Source organism: Heterodontus francisci, chromosome 5, assembly GCF_036365525.1.
Source record: "Heterodontus francisci isolate sHetFra1 chromosome 5, sHetFra1.hap1, whole genome shotgun sequence".
In the NCBI taxonomy this organism is placed as follows: domain Eukaryota; kingdom Metazoa; phylum Chordata; class Chondrichthyes; order Heterodontiformes; family Heterodontidae; genus Heterodontus; species Heterodontus francisci.
Window position 1 is genome coordinate 139,869,853 of NC_090375.1, and position 13,488 is coordinate 139,883,340.

Here is a 13,488-nt window from a genome sequence, read left to right on the forward strand (position 1 = left end):
CATTTGGAAAGCTGAAAAGATGCCATGAATGTGAATTTTTAAAAACAAGGGTCACTGGAAGGTCTTGTTGGAAAACCAACCTTTACTGGATGTCACATGCCTTAAGCTCAATAAACAACAGAAACCTTGATGACTTGGGGAGATGTTTATAGAGAAGTGACATATCATGATTTACGGTGGTCAGGAGATTTCACTTTTGGGATATTGTTTTGGTTCAGTTGGGATGTGGACTATGTTGAAATCAGTTGTCTTCATAGCCTGCTGAAAAATACCCAGCTCCTCTTTCTCGACCTCTTTGAAAAAACCCTGTGAATCCAATGTGTGAGCGCTAAAACCCTTGATGCTGCATTTCTCCTGAGAAGTACTTGGAAAGCCTGCCAGATTAATTCTCTACGCTGCCTGTAAAGAACTGCTTCAGAAAAGATCCCAATGACCCAGCTACATGTACTTGGATGCCAAGCTTTATGCCATTTGGGGACACTACATGTCTCATCCTTTTTCTTCAAGAATTGACAAGTATTTGGCCAAAGTATTTTTCTTCTGTCTTTTTTTGTAAAAGATCTCTGCAGAGAGAATTTCTTTTTTTCTTCTTTAACCAGTGTGTGTGTGTGTTGGGTATTTAAAAAGGGAACTTTCATATTTCAATCTGTGTGTTAATGTTTTGCTTCATTACTGGATAAATCTTGTTTTATAATAAACTGATGTAATTTTGTTGTTTATTAAAGAAACCTGGTTGGTGTATTTTATTCTGGGATAAAGAGTAGAGTATATGATTGACCATACTGGTAACTGGATAAACATTTAAAAAATGTTGTGACCTGTGGAGAAGTGGAACTAGAAAAGATAGTGCACTTTCCCACTTCAGTTGTAACAGTTTCAACAGCAGAAGAGCTGAGGCAGGAGTGGAGATGGGCAATGTTATGGATGTGAAAATAGGTGGTCTCAGTGATTGGATATGTCATTGGAAGCTCATCTCAGGGTCAAATATGACACCAACTAGTGAACAATTTGTTTCCACCTCAGACATTTCCCAGGGAGAGGTATGGAATCAGTGGCTAGGAATGGATTTTGTTCTGCTTCTGCTTCAGTCGTGTCAGCGTCACAGACTAACATTTGAATTCTGCCAACAGGAGCAGGGTGAAGAGGCAGATCCCCAAGTGTATCTCAGTTGAGACAAAAATTGAACGCATGCTGTTGGCATTGGTCTGAACCATATGCTAGTCATCTAGCCAACTGAGCTAACTGACCCCAAGCAGATGCCAAAGAGAATGGCTTCAATCTTACCAATATTTATTGATTTAGAGATACAGCACTGAAACAGGCCCTTTGGCCCACCGAGTCTGTGCCAACCAACAACCACCCATTTATACTAATCCTACATTAATCCCATATTCCCTACCACATCCCCACCATTCTCCTACCACCTATCTACATTTGGGGCAATTTACAATGGCCAATTTACCTATCAACCTGCAAGTCTTTGGCTGTGGGAGGAAACCAGAGCACCCGGCGGAAACCCACGCGGTCACAGGGGGAACTTGCAAACTCCGCACAGGCAGTACCCAGAACTGAACCTGGGTTGCTGGAGCTGTGAGACTGCGGTGCTAACCACTGCACCGCCCTAATTTAGTTGAAGGAAATTTCTGCTCATGCAGCATGGATATCTAATAAGAAGAGTGACAATTTAGAGACAGTGGAGGTATTGCGAGAAGTGGAGGTGAAGTAGAGCTGGGTGTTGTCAGCATACATGTGGGCTGGATTTTGTGGTGTGGGTGGGGATCCTGGCGCAGAGCCGAAAAGGTGAGGGAACCCCACCTCGGCCTTACCGATCACACACACCCCTGCCCCCAGCGCGATCTTGCGTTGTTCCGCACTTAAGTGCCTGGCACCGGGATCCCCATCCCTTTAAAGACAGGGATCCACCTCCAAGAGCTGCTGGCCAATCACAGGGCTGGCAGCTCAGCATTTTCGGCAGCACCACCAGGAGCCGTGGTTACTGCCAGTATTGCAGAGGCCTTGCACCCAGGCCCAGCGTTGGAGACCCAGGCAAGAGGTAGGAGAGGCGGGGTCACCGGGGCATGTCCAGAATTCCCCAGTGATGGGGTGGCATGTAGCGCAGGAGGAGGGGGGTCCAGGCAGTTGGAGATTTTCCTAGCAGGGGACCGCCGTGGACCACAAATTGCCAAGAGAGGAGGGTCCCTCCAAGCCCGCAGGGAAGGCGCCTCATATTACTGAGCAATCTCCCCACATGACAGATGCACCCCCCCACCACTGCTGGTTAAATTCCAGCAGCTAAAAATAAGAACCCCTTAAGTGGCTGTTAATAGGCGACTTAAGGGCCTCAACTGGCCTCTGAGCAGGAAGGATATCGTCGGCCTATCCCGCCCCCGACAAAATCGCTTGACAATGGGCCCTCTGCCCCCCGCCTCACGTCGCATTTCTATGAAGCCCCCCCCTTGCCCTGCCTCCGACCCCACCTCAGGGGGTTCATAAAGTCCAGCCTGTGACAACTGACATTGTTTTCAGATGATGACACCAAGGGGCAGCATGTAGATGAGAAATAGGAGAAACACATAAATTAGATCATCCCTTAATCTTCTAAACTCAAGGGAATACAACCCAAGTTTATAATTTAATCCTTTAAGACCTGGTATTATTCTGTTGAATCTGCACTGTGGCACTTCTAAGACTAATATATACTTCCTGACGTTCAGTGCCCAAAACTACGTGCAGAACTCCAGATGGGGTCTGATCAAGGCTCTGTACAACTGAAACATCACTTCCTCACTTTGAGTTTCAACCCCCTTAAGTTAAAGGTCAACATTCCATTAGCTTTTTTGATTACGTTTTGTACCTGTGCACTGGTTTTGAGTGATTTATGTACAAGGATCCCTAAGTTTCTTTACTCCTCCACAGTTCCTAGTTCCTCACCATTAAGAAAATATTCAATTTGTCTATCTCAAATCCAAAGTGGATGATCTCACACTTCCTCATATTGAATTCCATTGGTCATCTCGTTTTGACCTCATGCTTAGTCTATCTACTATGTCTCTTTGAAAAGTCCTAGGCACATCTACACTACATACTAGTCCTAGGTCTCTATTCCTTCATCCACGTCATTACTATATATGCCACCAGCTGAGGCCCCAATACCGATTCCTGGGTAATATCACTTGTCACATTTTTAATGCATGCTGATGTTTGTTAATCAAATTGTCTGGAAATACCTTCACATTTAGGAATGGGGCCACTCCACATGACCTTTCCATCTTTTAAGACGCAAGTTATAGTTTCTGTCCCTTGGGTTTTGATGAATCCTTCTTCACAAAGGACAGATACTGAGCTTCCCAACTGAAAATCATCACCAAAACGTCGACCATTAATGGGAATGCCAGGGTCAGGGCACTCATTGTGTCCAAATGCTATGTAGAGAAAAGAGGGAAATTATGGCTAAACTTTCATGTTGGTAATTGGAATTTAAAGTCACTTTATTTTGAAAGAAACATGACCAGTTACACATGCAAATATTCTGCAATATCGTCAAATAACTAATCATTTCCCATAAAATCTCAGGGCCTATAACATAAAAGAACAAAGGGAGGGGGGAGTGGTGGGAGAATTAGAAGAAGGATGGAGAGAAGAGGGGAAGGATGAGGAGGGGGAAGGATGAGCAGGGGGAAGGATGAAGGGGGAAAGGATGAGGAGAGGGAAGGATGAGGAGAGGCAAGGATGAGGAAGAAGAACTTACATTTATGTAGTACCATTAATGTAGAAAATTATCCCATAGAGACATAAGAGAAAAAAATGGATACCAAGCCAAACTACCAAATATTAGGATGGGTGACCTAAAGCTTGGTCAAAGGGGTGAATTTTGCAGATGGTGTTATCAGGGAAGAAGGGTTTGGAGAAGATATAGGATCATAAACTTGGCTTGAACTTAAATAAGGTGTTGAGGTAGTGAAAAAACTGGTTCAGCCTGAGAGTGATGGGAGGAGGGTGGAACTGGGGTATGGAGTTTGAGGTGGATGTTGAAATTGATAGATTCAAACTTCCCAATACGTGGCTGGAGCACACTGCAGCTCATCCAATACTGGATGTTGAACAAGCAATCCTAAATTACAGAGGCACTGGAGGGGTCAGGAGGTATGGGAGAGAGGGAGAGCTGGCTGTCATTAGTATACATGTAGAAACAGACTGATGCCACCAAGGGGTAGCATATAAACAAGGAAGCAAAAGGGGCCAAGGATGGATCTTTGGGAAGAATCTGGAGGTTACTGATTGGGGCTAACTAGGGAAGCCATTGGTTAATCTCCTCCGACTCCAAATAGGTAGATCTGCATGCTCATCATTGAAGTCCACCAATGCTAGCTTCCGTCTCAAGAAAAGTTCAAAATGAACATTTTTATATAAATTAATGAATTCTATATTTGAAAACAATATAGCTGACAAGTGACAGTCTGGTTCAGTTCTAAGTTAGAAGCTTGTAAGTTCAAAACTCACTCCAGAATTTGCACACATTTTCTTCGTTGACACTCCAGCTCATTCTTGGAGATGCCATTTTTAAATAGGGCACAAAGCTAAAGCCCCATCTGTCTTTTCCAGTCATTTAGGCCCAATGTTAAATATTCCATGGCATTATTTGAAGAAAAACAGAAGAATTCTCATGATGTATTCAATCAACATATCAGCACAGATTTACTGGTTGCTCATCTCAAAGCTGTCAGTGGGATCTTGCTTTGCTCCCTTCCAACCATTGCATTTCAAAGAACTCTTTTTTATGTGAAGCAGTTTGAGAGATGATAAGGTGCTACATAAATGTAAGTTTTTCTTTTCCATCACACTGGTACTGGTGTCTTCCATGGATTATTTCATATACATGTGTAACATTCAGCAATTATGCATCCCTTACATTCTTGTAGTTTAACATTTCAGGTGACACCTCTCAAGAATGTTCTGATGAAGGGATCCACCCAAAATAATAATTTTTTTCTCAATTGATGCTAACTGATCTGCTCTCAATTAATAAAACAAAGCCAATAATGTACCATATTGGCAGAATAACACCTACTAATATGAGTATAACTCACCCCAAATATAAAGCTATTTGATATCAACATATGTGGTGGATTATTAATGTACAATTGTTTTGCATCAGACTAGTTGCCACCTTATCCTATTTATTTTTACTGAACAAAATGTCAATATCATGATCTTTGTTGCAAAGAACTGATCAGAATATGATTTCTGCTCTGACAGTACCGACAAGACAAGCTACCTCACATTTACTTTAATCAAACAAAACAGAACAAGAGAGATATTAAGAAGGAAAAGCCTTTGGCAACTGTATTGGTATTAAACATAAGTCAACTTGACAAATGTCAGCGTTAATATAATTTCAGAGAATGCAATAATACCACTGACAACCTTTTAGTGATGCTTCCCACCACAACTGACAGCCTCAAAAAAGACAATGCACTTTGAATGTCAACTACTGCTTATATCATTTCTGCTGGAGTATCGGGTTCCACTTTAAAGTACCTCATTATTGCCGGGTTGCGTGTAATCTTGGGTTGCTCAATAACCAACTAACTGCTGCTGTAATGGTGTAAAATTATGCACAGTCACACTGATACAAACTGATGTTTACGGGATGTAATCCAAGGAAAACAATGGTGGGAAGACAGGGACAAGATACATTACACATTTCATTGGGATAGGATCGAACTGACCACTAACATTCACTTTTTTCTTGGGGAATGCAGATAAACATATGAGGGAGAAAGGAATAGAAAGATATGCTGATAGAATTAGACAAAGTAATTAGAGTGGGGAGAGGCTCATGTGGGACATATACATTGGCATAGGCCGATTGGACCAAATGTCCTCTTTCTGTATTGTAAATTCTGTGCAATGTCAACTGAGCTGCCACTGTTGATTCCCTCATCCCTTCGCAACTAATGCTAGTGGATATCAGGAAACTCATCTCTATGTATTCAATACATACTGTTTTGTAAGTAGCTTCTTACATGGATAAAACTTTTTAAATTAGCCACATTTCTCACATTATTAAAAACTTGTGAAGACATTAACAAAGCAGAGCCAGGAGTATAACTCTGATATGCCAGCTCCATCTCACCGTAAGCAGATATGGATTTCCAACTGGTAACTATAGTATAACACTTCCATTAAAGAGTTAACAAGTTACATTCAATTGTCATGTGTTCTCAATGTTTTACAGATTAGAAATAAGAATCTCTAAAGTACATATACTGTAGAATGCTGACTGTTAAGTCAGAAACATTTTGAATGATGGTGAGCTACTACTTTACTGACAGAAAATGTACTCCTTTTTTATTTCTAAGTCTTTCTACAAAATTCTGCATGGATTCATGCCAAATTACAATTTTTCTGATATTTCTACTGCCCATTGAATAATACTGTTTCTAATACAAACTGTAATTTTAAGGGTTTATGGGTGAAAAAATGCAGTGCCCTCATTTATCAGATATGTCACATGAGAAAGGTAAACATACTACTGTATGTGATGTTAAATCCTCGCCCAGACATGGAGTGGTCAGCCTGAAATTCCAGACGTAGAATGTGACCATTACTGGTGAGATGTGAAGGAACTTCTGATCCACTGAATGTTCCCAGCAGAGGTGAATCAACTGATTCCCCATCTTTAACCGCAAGGAAGTCAAACTGAGATTCCAAGTCAAAATCATTGAATGAAAGGTGAATTCGACTCCCTCGGACTGCGACAATTAGCCAGACACAGTTCATGTTATTGCTATAGCCCTCAGGGTAGTCAGGTGACAGTACTGTTCCAATTGGTGCAGTGAAGTTAGACAAACAAGGAACTGTAAACATAAGATCAAACATGTTACATTTAGAAAAGTACCACATTTATGTTCCTAGAAAATTGCAAGAATTCATTTATAAGGAATCATTATCAAGAAAAGCACTTCTTATAATGGCACCACATACTATTTTAATGAATCATTCAGTGTTGATAGGATAAAACTGAATATACTGCATTCAGATAATGTTTCTAACTGACACAGTGACTATCAAATTGACCTTGCAAAGGCAACTGTCAAAACTATAACACACAACTCAGCTCCTTGAAATACAACCGCAAGGTTAACTTGGCTTATTTTTCACATCTTCTTCCATTAACTAGAAATAGCTAATAGCACATAAATGGGATAATGCTGTCCCATGCTGCTTTATTATTAAACTACCATATTGAGTTCATTACAAAATTGCCCATTTGGAAGGAGCAGAAACTGTCAAAAATAATCCAATCAATCTTAGCTTACTGCCTTTTTATGCCACGTAGTGTATATCTAACTTTAAGCATAGCTACACTTGCAATCTGCAATTATAACAGGTTAAAAAGTCAATAGCAGATTGTTTTCAAGTGTATATTTGGCAACCTATATAGCCTTATTCAGGCATGTAGAAATCATAATGCAAGATAAATTAGAAGCATTTCTCAATAATTTATATTACCTATTAATGCACTTTGGATTTTAATTCATTCCAGTAGCTTTTAATAGGATGTATGCAATGACAAATAGAGCAAACCACAAAACAAAAAAAAAATCTAGGTTCTTGCCTGCCTTCTAAAGAATTTTTATTCATAAACATAATACAATAAAATGAGCATTAGTCAGCATAAGTTACAAACAACTGAAATGCTTTAAATTAGTTTTTCAATAACAGTAAATATAAAGTCAGCTCAGATAATGCCTCCATTCATGAGCCATGGATGAATTCCTTGGTTCAGCAGGTTGGAACAATGCCCTTTCACAATTGGGACCTGGGACTGTGTCCAGCTTAGGCATATGGCAGGAAAATTTACTCTCTCTGATGGCTATTAATGGTTTTAAGTTAAATTAGTTTGGACAGCTTACGGCAATTCACAGCAGGCATGATTCCACAGTACAAATCTGCTTCCACAATTAAAGATTGGCACAAAACCATTCTTCTTACAGAATACCATTTAAAGTCTGACACATGTAAGCATTAGGGAAAAGCAATTTGGGTTAATTTGACTTTTGATTTAAATAGTGCAAAAGTGAACTCTGAAATCACAGTTTAAATACAAAGAAATGCATATTGTTATACCAATTGTTGTTCTAGCTGTAGTCCCAAAGGACCATAGGCATCTATCCCCCACCCTTAGAGAGACAGTTGAAAACGTACAGCTTAAGGGTCACCTCTTTGCAAGCGTGGGGCAGGGTGAGGAAGCAAGCCTCCATGAACTACCACAGCCAGTACAGAGATTGAACCCACACCATTGGCATCTTTCTGTATTACGTGTTAGCTGTCTAGCCAACTGAGCTAACTGACCCCCATTGTTATACAAATATGGGTTATGAAACAGTTTAAGTTATACCCAGGAGCATTTGTAAAAATTAGCAGTGTTTTAACTTGAACAAGGTGGACTTCTGAGCACAGGTAGAACTGCTCCAGTAAAATGGTTTCATTTGTAAATCAGCCAGAATAGAATCAGGTGGCGACATCATGAATATAAGGCTTGCCTTCTCTTGAGACTAAATATTTGGCATGACAATCAGCTACAATGTCATTTCCACCTTAACCTGCCATAAAATTATCAGGGTCCACAGGCCTAGTCAGTGCTGATGCTAGCGATACATAAATACAGTAGTGTAGTGCTTATATTACTGGACTAATAATCCAGAGATTTGGACTGATAATCTGGAGACTGAGTTTTCAAATCCCACCATGCCAATTTGAGAATATGGTGGTTTAAAAAATCTGTCAATAAAAAATTGCTGTCAGTAGAGGTGATCATGAAACTGTCAGATTATTTGTAAAAACCCAACTGGTTCACCAGTGTCTGGCCGATATGTGATTCCAGTCTCATAACAATGTGGTTGGCTCTCAGCTGAAGTTGCCCAGCAAGCCACTCAGTTACACCTTCTCAGGGCAACAAGGCATGGGCACATTCTGAGAATTAAAATTGGATGAATGGCCATAAGAAGACCATTTAGCTGTCTCATTACTAGACTATGAGCTGGATCAGAATATTTCATACACAATGTTGGGAACTGGGTGTAGGAGCTGAATTAACAACAAAAACTTTATTTATTAAACCAGGATAACTTGGTGACTCAAGCTTTTCAACACATTCATTTATCTTTCTTACACAGTCTGTATTATGGACTCTTTGTTACACTGGGGAAACAGGACTGGAAATCTCCTCCTCTAATGGTCCAGTGCACGTCAGTTATGCTGAATCTGATGTGATAGAGTCCTCATTCACAGACCGGTTCTGTGCAGCTGACCTGCTGGGCACTATGACTTTGGATTCAAAGCATGCTTTTTTGAGACAGACCCTGATTTGAAAATGAAATTAAAAACCTCAATATTCTGGGAGGTCAGAACCAAGTTAAACAAACAAACAGTTCTTTTTTAACCAGAGACATGTGCTTGGAGCTCAGGTTTTAGTTTTACAAGGTGGCTTTGGGGGTGAAGCCAGCTCCAAATCTGGGAATAGTTTTAAAAAGACAAGCTTTTTGAATTATAACCTGTTTTCTGGGAGACAACTCTTGGAAAATACAAGGTGCGACCATTGTTTGGTGCCTTAAAGAGTAAAGCATGACCAGTAAAGCTACACCACCAGGACAGTTGTGAGAAAAACCACGGAAGTTCTGGAAGAGTGAGCAGTTTTGATGGATTCGGAATCAGTGGGGTCGGATTGCACAGAAACTGCGATTGAGTGGAAACTGGCATTTGCAACTTGGAAGACAGGATCTGGGCATCTACTCGAAAAGTTCAAAGACCTGAAGAACTTGGTGATTGCTCAGCATCATCCTACTGATAGGACTGCCAAAGGACTTGTGAGATACATCCTTGTTGTATCTGAGTTAACCTGTCACCTTTAAGATATATATCGACCTTGATTTAACTGCTAGTTCATGTTTAATTTATGCTGATTTTAGTTTGAGCATTGAAAGTAAAATTTATATAAAGTGAAATCTTGTCCCTTTGTTTTTTGTTTCCTAAATTGGGGTCAGTTGGTGGATTTGATTGTTTTGGTTTGTTGGTGGTCTCCACAAGGATCACAACACTGGTGGGTAAAAAGCAAGCAGCCTCAGAGAAAAACCATCCTAACCGTTCCTCCCAACCCGATCTCATGTGAGGACGGTAACCATGTCAGTACACTATGTGGAAACTATTTAAAAAGGTAATAGAAAGTTGCAGCAAAACAAAACAAGAAAACATGTGAATCCAAGTTTCCTAATTTTTTAAAAAAATGGTTGTAAACAGTTTGGAAATGTTAATTTGGTACGATATATTAGTGGCGTTTCCTTCCTCACTGGCTCAAGCAGTAAATGCACTACTAGATGGATGGCCGAGGTAGGTACGAGGCTTGATCCATGATCCCTTGGCTCAGTTCTGGACTGCAATTCACTCCCAAACCTCTCTGGCTCTCTAACCCTCTCTCCTCCTTTAAGATGCTCCCTAAAATGTAACCCTTTTCTGTCCTAATATCTCTTTATGTGGCTCAGTGTCAAATTTTGTTTGATAATGCTCCTGTGAATCTCTTTGGGACATTTTACTGCATTAAAGGTGCTAGTTAAATGCAAGTTGTTGTTCTGGTTGCACTGAAAGTGCTTGTAGCAACTTCAGCTGAGTAGAAAATTGATCTTTACTATGATGGACACCATAACGAAGGAACTCAGTTGGGAATCATTGGCTTGGTTACACAAGAACAATAGTTATTTGGGGAGGTATATCAAGGCTTCCAGTACACCTGAAAGCAACTCCAGCATGAATCAGCACTTTCAGATGATAGACACAAAGGGAAAGTCAAAGGAATGTCAAAACAAAAGACTTATTTGAAAAATATGTATTGACTTTGATTATTATTCCACAACTTAGATCACACAGTAAGTGTCCAAGAGGAGTGGTAGGCAATCTGTGTCCAGTTTGCTGCTAATGCGGTTCTATCACCATCTGCCTAGCAATGTACAAGAACAGAGTGGCACAGTGGGAGGGTGGCACAGTGGTTAGCATCGCAGCCTCATAGCTCCAGTGACCCGGGTTCGGTTCTGGGTACTGCCTGTGCGGCGTTTGCAAGTTCTCCCTGTGATCACGTGGGTTTCTGCTGGGTGCTCCAGTTTCGTCCCAAAGACTTGCAGGTTGATAAATAAATTGGCCATCGTAAATTGCCCCTAGTGTAGGTAGGAAAATGGTGGGGATGTGGTAGGGAATATGGGATTAATGTAGGACTAGCATAAATGGGTGGTTGTTGGTTGGCACAGACTTGGTGGGCTGAAGGGCCTTTTTCAGTGCTGTATGGCTCTATGGCTCTAACAGCTAAAATCACTGATGCTGTGATTTTATTTCCTTCCTGATGGCAAAAAGAATTGTCTCTGCTAAATGTCTTACTCTATTGCCAGCTCCCACATGGTGACCAATGCCTTCGCTTCATAACATTGGTCAACCAATAGTGTACACTATCACACCAACTCTAACTTTACTTATCTATTGTCTTTCTTTTTGTCAATTTGCTTCCTTTCTATCCAAAATCCATTGAATATCTGATGGGACATGGTCCCACTGGCTGTGATTTCTCTGTGGTAGCTTTGCCAAGTGGCCAGTATTCATGCGAAACTAGAGAGCAAGAGTCAGGCCATTTAACTGCAGAAGGCTTCAAAGACAAGCCTTATTCTGTCCTCAGCCAGGGTCCATAAATGTGCACTTTCAACAGGATCGTCATTATTTGTGGTATCTTGAACAATTTGCCTTTCCCTAAACCAGGAACACTGAAGCTAACCGTCGTGCTTAGTATCGATGGGGATTCAATCTGGTACTTTCATCTTTTCTCTGCTGATCTACTTTAGCCAGCAGGGGTTCTCCAACTCTTCCTTCTTAAAATTATGAATTTAAAATTTGATTGAGAATAGTGTCAGCGACTTCAGTAATATATGAAAGTGAAGGCGCTGATGAACTGATCATTATCTTGAATTTAGCTAGCTGAATCCAAAAGAAGTCCATGTTGGAAAACTGCAGATAAGCCAAAATTACTTTTGATGAAAGTATTTTGTTTCCTATTCCAATGGCTCATGACAAAATAAACTTGCATGGCATAAAAAGTAAAAATGCCATACTCACAGATGCAAATTGGTACATTTGCTGACCACTGATTGTTGTCTTGACAGAGAAGGGATTTTTCTCCAATTAGTTCAAATCCAGATTGGCACTGAAATCTCAAAATGTTCCCATTGGAAAATCCATCTGTATCACGTATGCCATATAGTGGAGTTCCTGGATCACCACAACTCTCCTCATCAATTTCTGTGTGAATTGAATGGGAAAAAAAAGTAGAATTTTAGCACCTATCATTTCTAAATACTTTCCCTCCAATATTTTCTCTTTTGTAAATTTTGGGCATTATTTCATTTCAGACACTCGGGGGAATCTTAACTCCCAAGTGGTAAACCAGTTGGATGAATGAATGATCTACCAGGGAGCAGAAACAGGAGATTAAAAGTGTTCCCCTGAATAACCTTTGTCTCTGCTATTTTGACAATGAGATAATTACACCCAAAGTGCCATTCTCATTCTTCCCTCTCCAGCTTCCCACAGTCCTGCAACCCTGAACAGCCCGCTTCTACCTCCTACCCAAAATCCACAAACAGGACTGTCCTGGTATACCCATTGTTTCGGCTTGTTCCTGCCCCACTGAATTTATTTCTTCTTTTAATAAAAGAAAAATACTGCAGATGCTGGAAATCTGAAATAAAAACAGAGGGCTGAATGTTACCAACCCCCCGATGCTGCGGGTTGCAGCAAGGGGGGCCAGTAAAATTCTGTGGGGAGAGGCCCACCTCGACCCCTGGTGTTGAGAAGTCCCCACAGCATATTACCGGTGGCAGAGGGACCATGGTACGGACCCTCCGCCGCCTGGCAGCGGGCCCATCATCTTAATATTCAAATTAACAATAAAGATATGTAAATTTACTTATCTACAGCCGCCGTTGGTACCTCGCACACTTTCAGAACTCCATAGGGAGTTCCGAGGCGAGAACCTGGTGGGGAGGGGGGAACGAATAACATTTTCAGGGTGGGAGGGGTGGAGGAGCAGGGAAAACAATTTTTATTGGCTGTGGAGATGGTGGGAAGGGGTTGAGGGTCAAAGGGAATAAATTTCAGGGGGGAAAGTTCGGGGTTGTATTAAAAGTTTATGATGGGGGGAGTGGGCAATTAATGTATAAATTACCCATTGGGGGTGGGAGACGTGATTTACAGTTGAAATAACATTTCATTGTTATTTCCTGGAGATCAGAACGTTTAAATTTTAAAATGCAACTGAAGGACTTCAAGCCCTTTAAAAATGGCGCCGGTGCCATTGCCGGGGCCGCAGTGGTCTTCCCCTCTACATCATCGAAGGCAGCTGCTCTACCCCCTTTATTTAAATCAGCCCCTGCGCGTAATATTGTGGGGGCT

The 13,488-nt window shown here is 41.0% G+C and overlaps 1 protein-coding gene across 1 annotated transcript in view; it reads right to left on the bottom strand.

Moving 5' to 3' along the window:
* The window catches only part of csmd3b (CUB and Sushi multiple domains 3b), a 2,327,439-nt gene that overhangs the window by 612,689 nt on the left and 1,701,262 nt on the right, over nucleotides 1-13,488 (bottom strand). The window contains exons 13-15 of the mRNA XM_068032163.1: nucleotides 12,154-12,336; nucleotides 6,534-6,860; nucleotides 3,228-3,422 (exon numbers count right to left, since the gene is read on the bottom strand). Coding sequence (XP_067888264.1) covers nucleotides 3,228-3,422; nucleotides 6,534-6,860; nucleotides 12,154-12,336 — 705 coding nt within the window. The remainder of the gene's footprint in view (nucleotides 1-3,227; nucleotides 3,423-6,533; nucleotides 6,861-12,153; nucleotides 12,337-13,488) is intronic.